General features: G+C 31.4%; 1 protein-coding gene across 1 annotated transcript; it reads left to right on the top strand.

Annotated features, from left to right (window-relative positions):
* Positions 1-722: 722 nt before the first annotated feature.
* Positions 723-22,200, top strand: LOC103831434 (cyclin-A2-4-like). The gene is made up of 5 exons (XM_033278226.1): positions 723-6,890; positions 6,997-7,152; positions 7,221-7,313; positions 7,387-7,520; positions 7,619-22,200. The coding sequence occupies exons 1-5, from the start codon at positions 6,693-6,695 to the stop codon at positions 7,773-7,775; spliced, it is 738 nt and encodes a 245-aa protein (XP_033134117.1). The 5' UTR covers positions 723-6,692; the 3' UTR covers positions 7,776-22,200.
* The last annotated feature ends 410 nt before the right edge of the window (positions 22,201-22,610 follow it).

Here is a 22,610-nt window from a genome sequence, read left to right as displayed (position 1 = left end):
AAACCTAACACCTAGCTTAAATTCCGATCAATACTATAAGAACCCTTCACCAGTTTCCTGTTCAAAGCGCAACCTTCCAACAAACCAAAAAATAAATCTATGGCTACTAAAAAAATTTCACCTTCAATGCAAATCCAAGCATCGAAAGGTCCTAATGAAAAATCTGTCCTCTTCGGCGACTTGAAACCGTGGAAAAACACTTGGTTGGTTCATGTAAAGGTGCTACACGCTTGGAAACAATACATTCAATCCGTAGAGACAATGGAATTCGTCTTGGCTGATGAGACTGTAAGCGTTCCTTACTGTATTTATCAGTCGATTTGGTTTTATTTAACATTTTGGGATTGGCTACTAATATTTCAATTTCATATGGTTTTTGTTTTAGGGGCAAAAAATTCATGCAACATGTAAACAGACTTACATTGAAAGTAAGGGAAGGATCCTTACGGTTGGAGCATGGCGCTACATCCAGAATTTCCAGATTACTCCTGCTGGTGGAGCTTATCGAACCACAGATCATACCTGGAAAATTGTTTTCAATCAAAATACGGCCGTTACGCGATCTAATCACGTTAATGACGAGCTGTATCTGAATTTGTCAGACTTTTAAACTGTTTTGTCTGGAACACTTGATGAGAATTTTTTAATTGGTAAACATATAAATGTTTTCTGTTTTGCCACTATCTATTTGTAACAGTCTATACTAACGTCATCAGTTTTTTACAGATGTGCTCGGTCAAGTTTTGGATTGTGGTGATGTCGAAAACATTCAGTGTACCGGGGGAAAGCAACGAAAAAAACTTGAATTCACCCTAAGCGACATCAAGTAAGTTAGCTGTCATTTACTCCAAAAACAAATGTATTGCATACGAGTAAGATAATAAAACTAACCATATCTTGACAACCTTTCATAGTGATTCGCATTTACCATGCTGCATATGGGGCAACTTAGCCGAGAAACTCCATTCTGCAATTAACCAAGAAGTTGGTATGGTTACTATGCTGCTCAGGTTTGCTAAGCTTGGGAGATTTAGAGGTACATAATTCACGATAAACCATTATGATAAACTTAATGGTTTATATCTTAATTTTCCATCAAACAAGTTTGTTTCATATGGGCTTTACATTATATACTAAACATTGTTTTTGAAGTTATATAAGAATTTCATATTTATAATTAAAAAATTTAAATATACAATTAATAAACATAAACATAAAGTAGATAGGAATGTAATACATGATATCAATACACTCGGTCATAATTTAAATAATATTACAATTCATTTAAATATTTTAATAATTTAATAAGACAATGTACACATTAATTTTACCAAAAAAAATTGTAAAGTTAATATCTTCCTGTATTTTTGAAAAAAAAAAGTATTTCACAATATTAACATTTGGTATAGATGAAAAAGTAATGTAAAACATAAAAACAAATGCTAACAAAAAACACTAAGACATTTGATATACATTTGTTATAATACTAGATATATGTCCAATAAAACAAACTCGCGCTTAATAATAAAATTGACAAAGAATACAAACCCGCGCTTTGAAAGCGCGGGTCAAAATCTAGTAGAGTATTAAAATTAGATATATATATATATATATAGTTAGCTAATATTAATATTTAATGATATGATGGAACATGTTACTATTAATATTTTTACGAGTATAGTTTTACGGGTTGTTCCAACAAACATGTAAATATTTATCAAATATAAAACTAACTGACAAAAAAAAACACATTTTAAGTTAGGCTTGGGAGTCTATGTACCTGTTGGGATACGGGTTCGGTATTTTGAATTTTGGTTCAAATTTACATCCTATGTCTAATTCTGGTAAATTTGTAAGTACGGATCGAGTTCGGATATAACACATTGTTTTTGATTCTAATTTTTATGACATCCTAAAACTCATAAAGTAATCATCCATCGTATGGATTCAGGTTATATTAGTTCGGTTTTGATATATCTGAAGTTAAATTTAAAATTTAAAAGAAAAGCATTAAAAATAAATACTTATTAATAGAGAATTAGATATTTAAAGTAATTATTTAAAATTTAAATACTTATTCTTAGATATCATTTCAAAGTAATATAAAATGGAGTATATGAAGTACATATTTATGCTTCAAATATTTATATTTGTGATTAATTTGAATATTCGAAACGGTTTTCTGGATTTTATTCGGATATTTTGGTTTTCCGAGTTATATGTTTGAGTTTGTCTAATAACACTCCGGGTTCGAATATGTTTTGAACCACTGTACAATATTCTTTTTGGTATTTCTTATATTTCAGAGTACGAATCAGGTTTTTTGTTTGGGTTTGGTTCGAACTTCAGGTTACATGTTTTATGCTCTGGCCTACTTTAGATAAAGAGAAAATGTGATTATATAAAATTTTCACCAAACCTAGTGTATTATTAATTTATAAGTCAATAACTTTAAATCAAACATCAAATTTATACTATTTCTTTTATGAATTTTTCTCTTCTTTGATTTTTAACTTTTATTGATTGAAAAAAAAATATATTAGTATAGGATAATAATATTATTTTGTTTATCTTTTCAAAATGCGTTGTTATTTTAGCCAGTTTGTATTATATTGATTTACAATAAATTATCTAATAAATAATATGTTCTCACTAATATATAATGATGTTACTAAATCAAAATTTTTGGAGTTATCAAAACCTACAAAATCCCAACATAAATCAAAAACACAAAATATTAAATAGAACTCAACTTTACATATTACATTAATCAAAGTAAATAAAGCTATTGATATATGTATAGTTATAATGTAAAATACCTTTTATAATAACTAAATAAAGATTTGAAAAGAAAGACGATTTGACAACCAAAACATTTAAAATATGTAGTGTATGAGATAAAAGCATCTCCAACCCTTTGTTTTTTTTAATAACATCTAACTTTATTGATTTCAAATCAATGTAACACATATATTACATGAAACATAAATTACAACAAACATATTGTTAAGAAAAACTTTTAATAGAGACACGATGATTCCTAACACATTCGTAGGATAGGCTGATTCTCCAACCCTTTGTTATGTTCATCTGTAAATGTCATAAACTTATAATAGAGAAAAATATTCTCTAGGTAATCTTTTTCTTCTTCAAAAATAGAGATTACTAGGTTGTCCTTTAAATATAGAGTCAATAGTATTCTTTCATTATAGAGTCATAATTTTTTATTTTCAAATTTTTTATTTTATTTTAAAACTTTAATAATTATAACTAAAACAAATATTTTATAATACAGTTTTTATATTAAAAAAAATAATCACATTTTTACATAATAGTCTTTCAAAAAAATATAGTTAAAAAAATTATAACTCTATGAAATCCTTGTAAAAATTAAACGTGAATAGGTTTAATTTCCAAGTTTTATAAATATAAGGTACTTTTTTGTGAAATAGAAAACGAATATTTTGAAAATATTTCTTTTTAGAGGCAAACCTAGAGAAATACATTGGAGGAAATGCATCTTTATTTAGAATTACTCTAATGTAAGAAAATTAAATAAAATTTATTACCACTCTTCTAAACATATTTTTAATATTATAGTATAATAATATATCTAATATTCTAACCTATTTTAAATATTTTAGTATAATGATAAATCTAATTATTCTTGTATATAATACTAGTTATAAAAATTCAAGCATAAAAAGAAACATGTAGATAAACATAAAATAAATACATTGAATTATCTTTTCCGTTTTTTCTTTCAAACAGTTTTCAATTTATCTTTTCAACTAATTTTTCTTTATTTATATTTATTCAATTAAATAAGAAATTTTATAATTATTCATTAAGGGTAACATAAAATTTAGACTCTCTAACTTTTAACGTGAGAGACCGAATGCGAAAAATCACTTCGCAAATAATTATATCGATACTAGTTTTAAAATCTGCGTCTTATGCGGGATGAGCATTGTGTATACAAATTAGTTTTGCGTATTACTACTTATTTTAAGTTCTTTTACATATTATATAATAATAAATTATTATTAAATAATTGAAAAGCTATTAGTTATTACGTGTATAATTAAATACGCACAAACACATAAATAAAACAATCACTCTTCTTTACTTGCAATCATTTTGTGGTAAATAAATAAAAACAATAATTTTTACATATTTATATGGTATATAATTTAAATGATATCGACATATATATAATATATTTTAATATGGATATCTAGTAAATAAGGCTTCGTATTCATATGGTTTTATGATTATTTGTATATTTTTATAACAATAATTTTAACTGTTGATAATAAAATTTTCAATGTGGGCCTTTTAATAGTTGTAATAATTTTATAATCATTTTAAAAATTCAATGCAAATTTCAAAATTAAAATATTAAGTTGTAAATATTTTTTCAATGAAAATTTTGAAATTAAAATATTTATATATTTTATATGGTATATAGTTTAAGTTAAACGAATATTAAATATATATATATATATATATATATTACTATGAATATCTATCAATTGAGTCTTCCTACTCATATGGTTTTATAATCATTTTAATCTTGTTACAACAAAACTTTTAAACTACTGATCACAATTTTTCAGTGTGAAAATTTTAACAATTTTGATAATTTATAGTCATTTAAAAGCAATTCAAAATATAACTTATATGGAAAATCTAAATGTTTATTCTATGGTTAATGTATTATTTATTTTATTCTACTAATATAAAATTAAACAAAAATTATACATGATACAAAAATTGTTATCAAAATTTTATTATTCAAATCATTAATTACCATATATATGTTATTCACATTAGGTAATACCCGTAGTTCTTATTTAAGAAAAGAATGAACAATGTTTTTGTATACATTAATGATTAACTTTATGGTTAATTAATGAGAAATATAGTATAAGTTTAGGTGGAGCAACATTTTTCTCTTACAATTTTAAGAATCAATCTAGTGTTGATACATGATATAGCTTAAATGTTAAAATGCTTCTCAACTTATATATAATGGATTGTAAATGACTAGTTAGAAAATAAATCTGTATATACAATACTTGAGTATTAGATATGAGTACTAGGTATGACATTTACAAATACTTGAAAAATAATTCGAAACAAATTCCATTATGATCCATATAAAATATTTAGTAAAGAACACAAATCAATTTTGTATAAATCTAAGTTAATAAAATGTCTAAGTTTTGCATGGACATATATATCTCTTATATTTAATTGAGAAGCAATACAACATTTTAGGTAGCAACATGTCATTACTACAATGAATTTTAGAATTTTTTTTTAAAATTTTGGTTTGTCCATATAAACATAGATTATATTTTTTATTAAACTAACAATCAAATTTATTAGTAGTATACAATAAATATCCTCATTCTTTCCTTAAATAAAATCAATGGAACTATCTAATATGATTAACATACATATGGTAATTAATGAATTTAAATAATAAATATTTGATAACAATTTTCGTATACTCCATCATTTTTTAAAATTTTATATTATTAAGAAATTAAACAATCACAATAACTATATAATAAATATTAGATTTTCTCTTAGATGATCTATTTTATTTTTTTTAAACGACTATGAATTATTAAAACTGTTAAAAGTCTCACGTTGAAATTTTTCATGATCAATGGTTAACTTTTTTTCATAATAAGATACAAATGATTCATTTGTATCTTGTTATACAAAAAAGTTAGACAAGATCATAAAAATTTCAACTTAAGACTTTGAACATAGTGTCTCATAATTATCATAGTGTCTCATAATTAGATATAACTTTTTTAAAAGAATAATCGTATTAACTTCTTTTTTCCTGGGACTACAGTTTCTCTGAAACGATTTCTTATAAACTAATATATATTTCCACTGTTTTTATTCAATAATGTATTATAAGTTTTATTTTGTTTCAGTTAGATGATGATTTTAGTTTATAATGTAAAATTTATTAATTTTAATGTTTATAACCATTTGTGTTTTTCAAAATTTTAATTATTGATTGAATTATTTGACTAGGTAATTAATATATTTTCATTTTAGAAAAGGTAAGAAATTAAATGTATTCTAAATTTGAAAATTGGAAAAACTTATGGAATATTTGTTTTTACCATAAATGAAACTATACCTTTGTTAGATCATTTGTTTTCCCTTATTTCATGGAATCATCAAATTAGTCAACGAGTTTAGTTGGAAATACATAAATAGAAACATTGTCAGACTGTCCATGTTTAAGCATATAAATCTCTTTTCGTATGTGCTTTAGTTGGACATTGATCTCCAAGTTCTGTCTTAAACTGTAAGCCTTTTTGTTAGATCATTCTTTGTCCCTTATTTCATGGAATCATCAAATTAATCAACGAGTTTAATTGGAAGTACTTAAATAAAAACATTGGTTCTTTCTATAAACAAACTCTGTCCATGTTTAAATCTCTATATAGGCACCTCTGTGTATAAGCTGAATATAAATCTCTTTTCATCTGCATAGATACTAGGTTGCCTGTGGTATAGCTGGACACTGATCTCTAAGTTCTGTCTTAAACTATAAGCTTTTTTTAACCATTGACTTTGAATTCCACAGATCTCATTGACGATGACGTGGTACTGAGAAGGGGTTGGAAACTGAATCATCTCAAAGCGTTTCAATCATGAACAAAGAGAATGCTGTTTCTGGCAACGTCATACCGCTCCATGCCCATACTGCTTCAGAAGTGGATGTTGCAACACAGAGTCTAGGACATGTCGTTAGAGCAAACACAAAGAGAGCATCCTTGGACGAGAAGAAAGCCAATGCACCTAAGAAGCGAGCTGTTCTTAAAGATATCACAAAGGAGATTTCAGCTAAGGTTCATGTTGTTAAGCACACACAATACTGCTTGCTTCTTAAACTCCTAGTTTATATCAAATAATGATGACAATAGTATGCTTCTGCTAATAACTCTGTCCATGTAGTTGGAGAACATCAAGCAGATAGAGAAGGTGGCATCTTCTTCTGTATCCACTGTGGCAAGTAATCTGCAAGTCATTGACATTGATTCAGATAACAAAGATCCTCTACTTTGTAGCCTTTATGCACCTGAAATCTACTACAATCTGCGTGTTGCCGAGGTAATAAAATATCTTATAATGCTGCATTTGAGGCATCTGATTCCTAAATACTTGTCTACGCCTAGCAGCTTCAACGCAGACCATTTCCTGATTATATGGAAAGGATACAAAGAGATCTGACTCATACAATGAGAGGAATACTAGTTGATTGGCTTGTCGAGGTTAGTCTTTTACATCCTCTTTTTTTAATATTTGTTGCTAAGATTTAAAGTCTTGTTACAAAACAAATTTCAGGTCTCAGAGGAATACAAACTTGTACCTGACACACTCTATCTCACAGTATATCTCATAGATTGGTTTCTCCATGGAAACTACATTGAAAGACAGAGGCTTCAATTGCTCGGTGTCACTTGTATGTTCATTGCTTCGTAAGTTTATAATCTCTTCCCCCCTAAAAATCACACAATGCTGGTAAGGAAGGCAACATCTAAAAATGAGTTTGGTGTGTTCTTGAAATGTTGTAAAGAAAATACGAGGAGAAATTTGTGCCACGCATTGAGGAGTTCTGCTTCATCACTGATAACACTTTCATAAAAGATCAGGTCTTGGAGATGGAGAGACAAGTACTGATGCATTTTAGCTTTCAGATTTACACACCCACTTCAAAAACATTCCTCAGGTAAATGTGAAAACACTTCAGATGTTCTAGTTTTTTTGGTGATTCTAAGTTTCCATTCTTTTTTGCAGGAGATTTCTCCGGGCAGCTCATGCTTCTGATATGCAGAAACCAAGTGTCGAGATAGAGTTTCTGGCGAACTATCTCATGGAACTGACGTTAATAGACTATGAGTTCTTGAAGTTCCTTCCTTCGGTTATCGCTGCTTCAGCTGTTTTCCTTGCTAAGTGGACACTGAACCAATCAAGCCACCCTTGGGTCTGTTCTCTCTTTGGTTTTTGTTAAGACAAATCTTGAATCTTGAATATTGAATCTCACACAGCTTTTATTCTTTCATTTTATTGGGTTTAGAATCCAACTCTTGAGCATTACACAACGTTGAAAGCCTCAGACCTCAAAGCATCAGTTCACGCCTTGCAAGATCTACAGCTTAACACCAAAGGGTGCACCTTAGTTTCTATACGCATGAAGTATAAGCAAGAGAAGGTAAACACAAAAAAGATTCAAGTTAAATCTCACTTTTTAGTTTGGTTTGGTTTGGTTTGGTTTACATAACTTTACATATTTATATTACAACAGTTCAAATCAGTGGGGGTTTTGTCGTCTCCGGAGATACCTGACAGGCTATTCTGAATAGAGACTAAACAGAGTGGTTCTTCTCCTAACCGATGCATTTGCAACTTAGAAACTGGTGGCCAGGACCATCCCTTTTCCTCCTTCATATGTAGCTACAAAAAAAGTCTACATTAATAGCAGATTATTATAGCACGTTTTACCGAACTACTATCACAGATAACTTAGAAATTTTCGTACTATATAATAGCGTTAAATAAACGTTACTACAGAGTCAAACCTAAAATAACATTTAACTAATATATTTTGAAATTTAAGTGAGCGGAAAAACAAAATTACTGATTTCGTCAACACTTACTAAAAAATTAGACTTAATTGCCAAATACATTATTTAAGCTGTTTCAGTAATGTTATCAAATGCATATAATAGCATTTTTCTAATGCTAAGAAAAACTATTTAAACCTCTAAACTCTAAACATAGTTTTAAACCCTAAACATGGTTTTAAACCCTAAACTCTAAAGACAACTCTTAAGACTAATATTTTTATATTATAACTTCAAATCTTAATGTTAAACTCAAAATTATAGTTTTCTTAATCTTAAACAAAAATCTTTAATCTTTAATATTTAATCAAACTCTATATCCTAAATCCTAACTTTAAACATAAACTATATATTCAATACTCTAAATATAACCTTCAAATCTTAAATCACAAAGCTAAACTTTACTCTTAATCATAATTCTTTTTTACAAACCATAAAATCTAAATTAAAAACTTTTAAATCAAACATACACATTTAGAAATGAATTATAAATCAGATTAATGGTAAACTACTAAAAAAAAAAAATAGACTAATTAATAAATAATTAAGCAAGCCTTTGAAAAGAAACACAGGAAGGAGAAGTAGTGGTGTGGCAGACCGGTGTCTCCGGTTAAGCGCGGTGCGGCGATGGTGTGACAGAGCGGCGCTGGAGTCTTTTTTTTTTTTTTTTTTTTTGTAATAGTCAATGTATCCGAGTCATTCGTTTCCAAGCCTGAGATGCAGAAGGTCCTTCACTTTCTCTTACCCTTTAGCTGTGTGCTTATTGCAATGGAACACACTTTAAAGTGTTTGAACTTTTACTTCTTTTGGCTGGAGATTGAGATGCTTCAGGATTATAATCTATCAATATTTAAATCTGAAGCCAAAAGTATCAATATTCCATGGGTAAACCTATACCATATTGGGTTATTTTTTGGGTCTGGATTTCAATATTGACGTTTATGGGTTTTTGCGGATTGGGTATAAACTGGGTTGGATTATCTGTGGGTTGGGCTGGGCTAGGTTATTTTACCCTACGTTAACATCCCTATTCTCAGGTAACATATATAAATGGTTGTTCTACTTCGTGATGGTGATGAATCCTTGAGACATCTTTTGAAGGTATTACGAAGTTTTTTACTTTGGATTGTTCTTTTCTCAAGGTTGAGACGGAGAGAACAGATCCGGAGGCGGAGAGAGAATAGACGCTATCGGAGCTTGTCAGAGGAATAGTAGAAGAAGCTTGACGACGGAGGAGGTAAGGCTGGTCGTACGGGGGAGATGCGAGTGCGGCAGAGACTGAAGAAGAATATGGTTTAGTGGCTTTATTAGGTTTAGACGTTTAGTTAATAAACCAATTTGTAATAGTAAACCATGTAAACCAAAATTCAATTTATTGTAAACTAAATTTAATTTATAAATAAAATTTATTTTATTTTTATTATAAAACAATTTTAGTTTAATTTTCAATTATTTTATTTTTAATTATAATAATTTTTAGTTTATCTAAAAATCTATAGTAGTCTTTCCACGGTCTGGATTCTGATACCCAGTAACTGGATTAATCAGTGTTCGTTTATTCCGATCTAGTTTAGACTTATTTGGTTCTACCAAACCGAGATTATTTTAATTGTAAAGGATGTATAATTTTTTCTATTTTCTATCAAGCCGTTATGGCTACAGAACATTATTTTGTTCTGCTTTGCTATAACCTAAACTAGATCTGCTATGTCATCCCTATTAAATTTGATATCTACTTTCTTTTTGATTAATAGGAAATTTGATGTGTACACAAATAAATTATACTAGTTTGATGTATACATTAAGCTACAATTGAGATGATTAACTCATTTTTGTTTATCTCTATCTAAACATAGGCAGACATTGTGATACATACCCAACAAGATCCGCAGCCGATGTTTTTAAAACCGGACAGGAAACTGAACTGGATAATTTTTGGATCACGTTTCAACATGGTTGGAACAGGTCAAACATGGTTTAATAATCTGGTTTAATATATTTTCAAAGTATAAATTTAGAAGTAATGTTAGTAAATACGATACATAATCAAAATATAAATAAATTAAATACATAAACATTATAAAGATACTTTTTATGTTTATACAAATGGTTCATAGATTTTTGATAGTTTTAATGATTTTTATCACTTTAATAACTCTGAGATCCAATCCGACTACGTGACGGGTTCATGGTCGAACCAGTTATTAGACCCAACCCGGCTATATAACCAGTTCATGGTCGAACCCGGATCAACCAGTGGGTTGGTCCGGTTTTAAAAACACAGCCTGCGGCCTAACCATAAGACATTTCTGCTTGTTTGATTCATTTTCAGGTCTAATATTTACTAAGTCATTTTCAATGTAATGAGGTCCATAAACAATCGACCAAAACATAGAGAAACACAAGGTAAATCGCTTTGTATAAATAATCAAATGATATTCAATACATAAGTTCAGTGTGCTCTATAGGCTATTATAAGTTCATTTGTAACACGATCTATCAACACACCACACAACCATTTGCTGATAGAGTTTTTACGGCTCCTTGGCTTTTCCACGATCAACCTTAGATCCTGAAACCATAAACCACTCGCTGCAATCATAATCCGATATCATAACGGTTGATTCTAACAATGCATGGTTTGGTTCCTCTAAACAATTATAAACCTCTATCTACTATATCACATACATTCGGCCAAGCCCGAACAAGTCAAAGCCTAACCCAACAATCTTATTCAGACCATAACCGAATCGCCCTTATTTCATTCCGATCACACAATTCGGGTCTAGGTTCGATTGGCCAATCTTTAAGTCCGGCCCATAGGCCCACATACCTACTTAACTTATTCAGCCCAAATCTTGGATCCATAGACACGAGTAAAGCCTATCCGGATTGCCTTGCAACCGATCAGACCTTGCGATCTCTTACCGCGGTCAAACGAACCATACGTCGACTAATAAGTCTTAGACTGACTCAATGGATCGGCCTAAGCCTTAATTACATTGGTCTGCTCAACACATGCGCACATCCGGCCCATGGCCTAGGATCGCGGTTAGATGCAAACGATCTAAGGCAAGGGACATAACCCTTCATCTCAACCTTCTCACATATTCGTACATATCCAGAAAGAGAAGAAGTAGAATGAATTGAAATATATTAGAGAAGAACAGATGCGACCTAAACCAATCGGACCATAGACTCGACTAAACCGAACAATGGTCTAGTCTGATGGATCGCCGGTCTATCACATACCTTGGAGCCACACTCAGAGGTTTCCACACGTTTCTCCTTGCCAGCTCCATCTATTTCTAGTTGGTATCTCTTCCTCAAACGATCACCCTTGTTGGAAAGTAAACACCACCGCGATCGGCCTTTCTCTTGATTGGATTATCTCTCTCTTTCTTTTTTTTTGTTTCTATTCTCTCACGATATTTCACTGAGTTTTTACTCTTGAAACTGATTATTAGAACCAACATAGAGACCCTATATTTATAGGGAATGAGGTCGGCCATTGCCTTGGGCGAACGAGTACAAATTGCTAGACGGATGGGTACAACTTGGTTGAAAGTTTGTAAGTTTAGCCAGTTCCACCCCATTGCCTATAACCGCCCCATATTGGGTCGATCTTATACCCAACCAGTTATCTAAGCCCCCTAGGCCTAGCCCAGGACCTCACCAGCCCATAGCCAACATGGCCAACCAACCAGCCTTGCACCAGCCCGGACCCGGACCAACTGCTCAAGCTCCAAACACTCCTTCCAGCTGAGTTGAGCTGGCTCCCAACTGACCCAGCTGAGTGAGCTAGTAGTCAAGCTAGTTGAGCTGACATAACTTGGACCGAGTAAATTGAGCTTGACCAAACTTTTTTCAGCTGATCGAGTACACGTCTACATCGCCCAGCTATCATACAACTCGTCCAACTTTGTCATCTTTGTTTCCTTCAATGCAAGGTTAAGTTTCTTCCTTCTGATGGACTTAACCTTCTAATTTGGCCATGGAACACTTGATTTTAAGTCTTACAAACGGATGGTATGTTTCCCCGAACCATGGCCCATCCCGACGATCCTATCTAGGATCGAAGATGCAATAACTCTCCCCCACTTGCGATGGATTCGTCTCGAATCCAAACCAAGTATTTCCTCGGTCGCAAATTGCACAAACCACTGAGGATAGTCGGCTTTCATCCTAGCCTCTGTCTCCCAAGTTGTTTCCTTTTGCCCATTATAATCCGAGATGACTTTGATCATTTGGATCGTTTTTTTCCTTGTTGCTTTTTCCATCCTATCTACAATCCTAACCGGCCTTGTCTCAAAGGTTAGGTTCGTACCCATATCCGCAAGAATCTCTGGTATAATGATATCTTGGTCCGTTATACATTTCCTAATTTTGGTGACATGAAACACATTGTGGAATGCTTCCATCTTGGTTGGCAAATCCAACTTTTATGCCACATTACCAACTCTTTCAATGATCCTGAATGGATCCAAGTATATCGAGTCTAATTTTCTTCTCCCAATAATCCTCACCCGTCCCTTGAAGGTGATCATTTTGAGATGCACGAGGTCATCGACCACGAACTCGAGATCTTTCCTTCGTTTATCTGCATATTTCTTTTGTCGATCTTGAGCCGCCCTCATCTTATCCTTCAATAACTTAACCTTCTCAGTTGTCTCCTCGACAATCTCTGGACCAATCATACTACGCTCCCCTAGTTGTGTTCAGCATAGTGGTGTCATGCATGGCTGCCCATATATAGAGGCCGCACACCACACAGCCACTCACCGATAGAGTCTTCACGGCTCCTTGGCTTTACCACGATCAGCCTCAGATCCTGAAACAATAAACCACTCACATCAATCATAATCTGATATCATAAAGGTTGATTCTAACAATGCATGGTTTGGTTCCTCTAAACAATTATAACCCTCTATCTACTATATCACATACATTCGGCCAAGCCCATAACAAGTCCAAGCTTAACCCAACAATCTTACTCAAACCATAGTCGGATCTACTTCTTCTCTTTCTCGATATGTACGAATAGGTGTGAAGGTTGAATCGAAGGGCTGCGTCCCTTGGCTTAGATCGTTTGTTTGATCACTGTGGAATCGACCTGTTTCGGTGTTAATTTTATTGTAGTAAAGTACATGTCTAGGGATGTTTTCTTACATACCATCATCTGGTTGGACCTATAAGGAATATTTTCTTTCCCTATTATATGGTCTTATAGTTATCCGTTTTCTATTGGAATATTGTTATTCCTTAATATATTTGGTGACCAATGAAATTGAAGATAAATGAGTAATTCCTAATTTTTTTCCACCTTGATGGACAGTTGAGATTAATCTAAAGGAAACCCTAAAGAAGAATTAGGTCATCTCTCCACCTATAAATACATATCTTTAGACCATCATAAAGATATCCTAAAAGCAAAACTAACGTTATAGGCGAGGCGAGAGAAACCTAAAAGTTTCTAAGAAGAGATTGAGCTCTTCATCTTTCATTCAGGACTCAATCCATTCAGGAAGATCTCTCAGGCACAATGAATCCAGGTAACTCTATAAACATTCATATGATTCTATTATATGATTAACCTAGATGTTTAAAGATCTTATAATTCATGTAAATTTAACTTACATGACCGAGGAAGTTATTTGAATGAGTTTTTATTCTTCGAGGTTATATATCGACATGTTTGTTTTGTGTTTATCTTTGGGTTTTTTCCTGACACGGGTGCCATCCATGTCAGGATTTATGATTTAGTGTTTGCAATTTCAATTTTACTTATAGTTAAGACAATATAATAGGAGTATATAGAATGAAATTTGTGAATACTGAAGGGGAAATCGTGGGTGGGTTATGTAGGTTGGAGAAATAGAGTGCCAGAGGGTAAAGTGAAGAAGGAGGGTTGGCCACACATGTTTTTTCTCCTCTTTGAGCAATCTACATCGCGCGGAGTTTGATTCTAAAAACAAATTAATTGCTATATTTTTTCCTATACTTTTGGATTTGTGACATATTTGGTTGGAGCAACTGTTTTGCATTAATTTGTTTTGATATATTTCTTTGAAAATTTGTGTTTGATATACTATGGATTTTACCCGCTTTTAGCCATGGTATATAGATGTTTTTAAATACATTATATTTTATTTACTTCATTTTTCACATTTTCTCTATTTAAGTTACTCTCATTTACTTAATATCCAATCACACTAGATGACCGTATAACACATATAGCAATATAATCTATGTGGAAAAGTTATTTACTTTTATTTCAGTTGCTTGAATATCCATCAACCGGATTTTTTTTAATATTTTTCTCTCGTTACTATTCAAAGAAGAGTAATTGTAGTGTGTGTTTATCCCATCCAATTAGTGAATAGAAAAATGTTGAGCTGCATTTCACTTTCTTAATTTTTATTTACTTTGAAGATTTTCCACTTGTTTTCTCATTTTTAAGTTACTCTCGTTTATTCTATTTTTTCCAATCATACTTTATGACTATATAACACATATAACGATATAATCTGGGTGAAAAAGTGATTTATTCTTATTTCAGTTGTTTTAATACCAATCATGTGGAAACTATTTTTATTTCTTTCTAATTATTTACTCTTTTTACTATTCAAAGAAGAATAAATGTAGTGTGTGTTTATTTCATCCAGTTTGTGAAGAGAGAAATATCGCGTTGCATTTAATTTTCTTATATTTTATTTACTTTAGAGATTTTTCACTATTTTCTCTATTTTAAGTTCTTCTCAGTTATTCTATATTATTTATTCACAGTATATGGCTGTATAACGTATTTAACGATATAATCTAGGTAGAAAAGTGATTTACTCTTATTTCAACTGTTTTAATACCAATCAAATAGATTTTTTTTATATTTTTCTCTCATTACTATGGATATTCAAAGAATTGTAAATACAGTGTGTGTTTATCCATCTACTTCGTAACAATAATGTTGTCACTGCATTTCGTTTTTTATATTTTATTTACTCCTACGTTTTTTCACTCATTTTCATTATTTTAAATTACTTTCATTTACTCTTAAATTATCCGTTCACACTCTATGATTGTATAACACATTTAGTGGGTCTGATTGGTTGCAGCTGTGATTTTAGTTTTTTGCTGTAGAATTTATGCGGTGTATTTTTTTGCTGTAGCTGTAAGATTTTTGCTGTGATTTTATATGTTATAAAACTCACAGATTTATTAATAAGTTTCTAAAACACTGTTATTGGGGGTGATTGGTAGTTGTTGTAGGTGCTGTCCACAGCCCTATTTATTTCTACAGCACCAAATTCAAAGCAATCAAGCTTTAAATTTTTTTTTTGAAACCAAAGCTGTTGAAATAAACTACAGCTGTACAAGTGCTCTGCAGAGCCAAATATCCAAAGCAATTTTTTAGTGCTTTCCATAAAATTCTACAGCAATAAAATCTAAAGCCATAGCAAAAAGTCTACAGATTTTTTCTATAGTAAAACTTTTAAAGCTACAGCCATTACCAATCGGACCCATTATGCTGTGGAAATATTAGTGTCTACAGCCAAAAAAAAAGAAAAAAAAGAAACGAACACTACAAAAAAAGAGAGTTATTGTGACTAAATTTTGTGACGATCTGTATTCGTCATAATTTGGTGACGTTTTTAATACGATGTTGTGACTATTATATTCAGTCTTAATTTCGTAGTTGTTTCGTAACAATACTGTGACGAAGTAAAAGGTTGCTAGAATTTGTAACAAATTAAGACGTAATTGTTACCACAGTAGGAAACGTAACATTTATGACGGTTTGTGACGAACTTTAGCGTAACCAATTAGATACTAAATTGCGACGGAATTAAAAGTCTCTGTTTGTAATGATATAGATACTAAATTGCGACGGAATTAAAAGTCTCTGTTTGTAATATTGATATAGTGACTAAATTTTAGTCACTAATTAGCACAAAATATCATTTCAAATTTTGACATAAATCATGTAGCAAATTGGTAGCAAACTAAAACCAATTTTTGCATGTTTTTTTCCACGTTTGTGTCTTAACCATTTATAATTTATAACATATTTGAGACTATTATTATAGTTACATAACAGCAAAAATATCTATGAAGTAAAATATATTTTATGAAACATACAAGTCAATGTTACATTTTCGTATGTAGTACATATATAATTCACATATTCCTAATCTGATAAAGAATATACTTTATCAATTCATATTTATATTATTAAGAGAAAATTAGAATATTAATTATTCATATATATATATAGAACACAAGTGATCTTTAAAACTTTTCAGAAAAAGAGACCAACTGCAATAAAGATTTTTTTTTTTAAAAAACTGTGTTGGTTTGAATGAGATAATTATCGAGACGAAAAAGAAGAAGGGTTCTCAAGCTATTTACTCTAAAAAGAAGAAGAAGGGTTCCTAAGTGTTGATAGTTAGACCAATGTATATTGAATGATGACATTAAAATTACAAGGCAGTGGATGTATATCGATGGTGCTAGACTGCTAGTAATAAAGTTTCAGAAACTTATTGTCAAGAATTAGAGATTTTTAGGAAATTTGCAAAATCTCAACAAAAACTTGATTTTACTGCAATGCAATATGAAGACTCTGATCCAGTCGTTATATTGATCCATAGCACGTTGAGGCACTAACAACATGTATGGTCAAGCAGAATATCTTGATTATATCGAAGTGGAAGAAGAACTTGGTTCGGATGTTAAAAGCGAAAATCCTGATATCGAACTAATTTATGAAGAATTTGATTAATTTATTTGTATCTATTTATCATCGATTTTTAGTCTGTTGTTTTAGTATAGTTAGTTACTTATTTTATAACAGAAATACATACAAAACTTTAAGTTCAAATAAAGTATTATTTTAAAAATAATTGGGCACTAAAGGCGGTATTCTGAAATTTTAAGATACACCGCCATAAAACTTGTCAAAAGGTTCGAAAAACATTTAAAGCTTTTTATTGACTATATATATCCACTAAGCCATCATAAACCCTACAGGTTTTCTCAATATATAAAAACTTCATAACTTGCCGTCAAAATTATAAGCCTAAAAATACCCTCTCAGAGGAACCATACATCTGAAAGCTTTTCCTCTTGCTGGATCTGGTGCTGTAAAGGTTTATTTCTCATCACCCATAATCCCTTTTATTTATGGATGACTTGTTTGCGAATATAATATCGGAGCCATATAGGTTGAAAACTAGAAGCGTTTTATCAATGTTTGCTTTGAAACTTGTGCTTGGCCACTTTCTTCTAGAGCTTTGATAATCTCTACAATTTAATTATTTATAGTTCTTTGGAATCGTTCTCTTAAACAAAATTTGATGGATTATTTATAGACATATTTTATTATTGGCCACTTCTGGAGCACTTTAGAGAACTATTAATTATTAAAAAGAAAGTTGGATTGTTTTGTGTTCTTGTCTTAGCTAGGAATAAGATATGTACACTGATCAGTTTATTTTTGGTTTCCTTTGTAGAGGACTCGACCACCAATAACAATAGGTGGACGTTCATATGGGAGATGATCAAATACCCAACCTAATGGTTCTCAGTCTGCTGTTTCCTAAAGAAATGGTGTAAACTCTGAACCAGTATAATAGGGAAGAAGTTGCACATGTTCCAGTACAACGTGATGTTGGAATGATCCACCCATCTCGACATAATGCGCTCTTCAAGAAACGATTTGAAACTATAAAGACTTTCTACTTCGGCACAGACTAGTTTGGTTTTGGTGCTATTTTAGTTTGTTGATATTTTATATGCTTTTAATTCCTTTATGCTATTTGTTTTTTTTTTCATTCTTAATTGTTGTTCAAGTTTACACTATATTATGAAAATTTTATTTTTAATAATTGTTCTTTTCAGGTTATTTCTTTTTGGTAAATAAATATTAAAATCACAATGTAATACAAACGACATAATGTAAATAAAAAAATATGTAGATATATATTTAAGTCAGTAAAGTCGTGACTAAATTAGTAAAAACGGTGAGAAATACGAGATAATATATTAGTATCAAATTAAAACTGATTTGTGACCAGAAATCAGTAGCAAATTATACCATTTAGTGACGGCCAATTAGTTTTCAGTTGTGACGATTAGTGACCACTGTTTGGTCACACCAAGTGGCGAAACTGAGACGGTGTAATGGTCACATAATATGACAGTTTTGTGACTTGATTATTAGTCTGTAATTGTGACTGTTTTGTCACTTTTATGTATCGTCACAACTTGTGTCGCAATTGTTACTGTCTCGATACGTCGCAAAATTGTTACATTTTTGTTACCAAAAAAAATTTGTGACGATCATATTGCAACCGTATACATATGGTTACAAATACGTCACAATGTCAATATTGTGACGAAATATTTTATATTGTGACGAAAATATTCGTTACAATACACTCATTTTCTTGTAGTGGAAGTTGTAGGTTTCAAAAATCAAAGCAAAGCTTGACTGTTAAATATTGTGGCTGTAGAAATATTTTTTTGTTGTCCACAGCAACCAAAGCACTAACCAATCAACCTCTAATCTAGTTGAAAAATGCTTTACTTTTATTTCACCTGACTTAATATCAATCAAATGGAAAAAAAAAACAATTTTTTTATTTTTTATGTTTTACTCTCTTTTCTATTTAAAAAAGAGTAAATCCAATGTGTATTAATCACATTGAATTTGAAAAGAAAAATGTCAAGCTGCATTTCACTTTTTAAAATATTTTATTTACTCTTCAGATTTTTCATTCATTTTTTTCTTTTTTTTTTTAGTCTCATTTACTATATATTATCCAATCACATTCATAGCTAATTATTTCTTATTTAGTATAGGGCTTATTGGCGATATAGCCAGATTTCAAAAACAAATAAAAAAAGTAACAATGATTTTGACGTAATTCAGTGTCAGACATTTTGGCTTGATACTATCCGGTTATGCCCCTTACCATAACAGGTTGCCGGTTCCTTGTTATAAAATGAACGACATGGAAGATGTGTTTGCCACATTAACAATCACATATAATAGGGATCGTTGTGCGCAGCTGTCTTGAACACGTATGCGAAAGGATATAATCAAGAGTATTTGACGAACAGTTGTGAGGGAGATAGAAACTCTGTTAATAGAACAGCGATCTGAAGATGATGACATAAATCCTATTCCGATTGTATTGCTTTCCATACTATGTCACGTACGTGGAATGATTTATTGTAAGTTCATTTACAATAGAGTGATGGTGTTCTTAATTTCAGAATGGTGATAAGGTGCATGGTGAAAGTAAAATACGAAATGGTTTACATAAAATCAAGCCGAATTCAGTAAAACGTCCAAGTTAGAGGACGAAACTTTCCGTTTCACATGAGTCAGATGGAATGTAATATATATTATGAACGTAAATAGATACATGCAAAAAATCTTCTTTCCATTCCACATGAACTATATAAGATAGAATAGGTGTATGCATATGACCCACAAAATAAGTAGACGCTGATGTATGCGGTTGTGCAGAGTTGATGACGTATTCCCTGCAGTAAATGACCACTAATGGATTACAACTATTTCATATAAAGGATTACGAGGAAGCCACGTAAATAGGTGGAGTTATTAGAGATGTTTTACTGTGCAGAGTTAAACAAGTGGTGTAAATTAGAAAGTGTACCAATAAATGTTGTATTCCATAATATAATTGTTGTGTACGGTTAGTCCACATAGTACGTACACATGTCAATGTGTTTATTCCATTGAATATATTCTATACCACGTACTACATACTATGTTATGTGATGCTATACACATAGTTCACCAACTTTGATTTACATACAAATGATAGCTAATGGGAGCTTGGTAAAACAACATTTCACAGTAAACACTAAACCTAAGTCCATGAAATATAAACCCTCATACAATGCAGTCCAAATCATTCCGAAATGACACTCCTTTTCTCAAAAACATGATTCGCCTAATTACATTCTTTATCAGCCATAGCCCACACATGGTTGACGTACATAAAGCTAATGAGTATATGTAAGACAACGCTTGATATGTACATACACTTCATAGTACGTACACATGTCAATGTGTTTATTCCATTGAATATATTCTATACCACGTACTACATACTATGTTATGTGATGCTATACACATGGTTCACCAACCTTGATTTACATACAAATGGTAGCTAATGGGGGCTTGGTAAAACAACACTTCCCAGTAAACACTAAACCTAAGTCAAGGAAATATAAACCCTCATACAATGCAGTCCAAATCTCCCTTTTTCTCAAAAACATGATTCGCCTAATTACATTCTTTATCAACCATAGCCCACACATGGTTGACGTACATGAAGCTAATGGGTATAGGTAAGACAACGCTTGATGATGTAAACCCAATTCCATAAAATAGAAACCCTAATACATTGGGGACACAAGACGTCCAGAAATTAAACCCACATTGCCGGAAGACGGTAGAACATCAATCCAATGTATGTTAAAAGTAGTTGTTAACCCTTTTATTCTCTGTGGGTTCAAAGCCTGTCTCAAACAATTTACATGGGAGGTCTAAATCGTCCACGCCAAACCTGCAAAACGATACAAGCTAATCAACAAAACTATGGGAAAGATGATATACATTTAGTGTCTAAAACCAACAAACACGAATATTTCATCTCGTATAGAATAGAGCAGGGCGATATCATACTACATACAAGTGCATGCAAAGTGAAAAGTAGTGCTATTACATACAACATAAGCATATTCCAATATAATCTACATGCAACACAACCATACCATTCCAAATTCAATCTACAAACAACACAACCATTCCATTTCAAGTAGAATAAGGCGAAAATATAGTGGATTATCTAATTGAGTGAACTAATAATGCAATGATATTTCACACCAAAATTCAATTTTCCATACTACATACAAGCGCATGCCAAGTGGAAACTAGTGCTATTACATATTCCAGTACAATCTACATGTAACACAACCATTTCATTCCAAATACAATCTATGTACAACACAACCATTCCATTTCAAGTAGAATAAGACGATAAAGTATTGGATTACCTAATTGAATGAACTAATAATGCAATGATATTCCACATGAAAATTCAATTTTCCATACTATGTAGTTCTTGTACCAGAGAAACCACAATTCCAAAATCTGACCGAAAGAACGAACGAGGAAGCATAAATAAAATGAGGAATGCACTGAATATGATGAAAATACCACGAATTGAAAGCACATTATATAACTAACTGTCTAATACTATCTCATATGGAATAGTGAAATTGCATAATAGTAATATGACAAGATAAAACGAGATGGAAAGTGGATATAATTTACTATATGTAGTCGCAAAGCAATTGTCAGCCACAATATTCCACACCAAATAAATCTACATTCATACACTACGGTCGGTGTGGCACCGGTTCAACAGAATTCAAATTTAGGAACCATCAGAACAGTCGGAACAACCAAAACATGAAATCAAAATCCCTAAATTCTGAGCATAAGGCCCTAATTTCGTAGAAGATCCCAAAATCATATGAAATATGAACAGACGAAGAGAAGGTGAAGTTAAATCAAAGAAGACAGTGATAACTTACCGTACTGACAAAGACCGGAGAGGAATCGGTTTGATGAAGTTGGGGAGAAGCGTCTCTAACTAACCGTCTCTGCAAAGTAAACGCCTTCTGTTTCGAATGATAGTGGAAACAGAGAGAAGAGCACAACTAGAATTACAGTGAGAAGGGGATGGAGAAGATGTTGTGATCTACCAGAAGCGAGAATGTGTAGCGAATCAGAAGATGTGAATAATAGTAAGCCACGATTTACTTTTGTGGATCTAATAATTTATTTATTTCTTTTGCAGGTTACACTGGTTGAAGGAGAGGGTAATACAGTATTAATATGTA

This window comes from Brassica rapa, chromosome A01 (assembly GCF_000309985.2).
Source record: "Brassica rapa cultivar Chiifu-401-42 chromosome A01, CAAS_Brap_v3.01, whole genome shotgun sequence".
Taxonomy (NCBI): Eukaryota; Viridiplantae; Streptophyta; class Magnoliopsida; order Brassicales; family Brassicaceae; genus Brassica; species Brassica rapa.
This window is presented reverse-complemented; position numbering and strand designations above follow the sequence as displayed.

Excerpts from the sequence above, each read along its gene's own strand:
- LOC103831434 (XM_033278226.1), top strand. The coding sequence starts at position 6,693 with ATGAACAAAGAGAATGCTGTTTCTGGCAACGTCATACCGCTCCATGCC. Across the intron at positions 6,891-6,996 it reads CAAAGGAGATTTCAGCTAAG|TTGGAGAACATCAAGCAGAT; the intron begins GTTCATGTTGTT and ends CTGTCCATGTAG. Across the intron at positions 7,521-7,618 it reads ACTTGTATGTTCATTGCTTC|AAAATACGAGGAGAAATTTG; the intron begins GTAAGTTTATAA and ends AATGTTGTAAAG.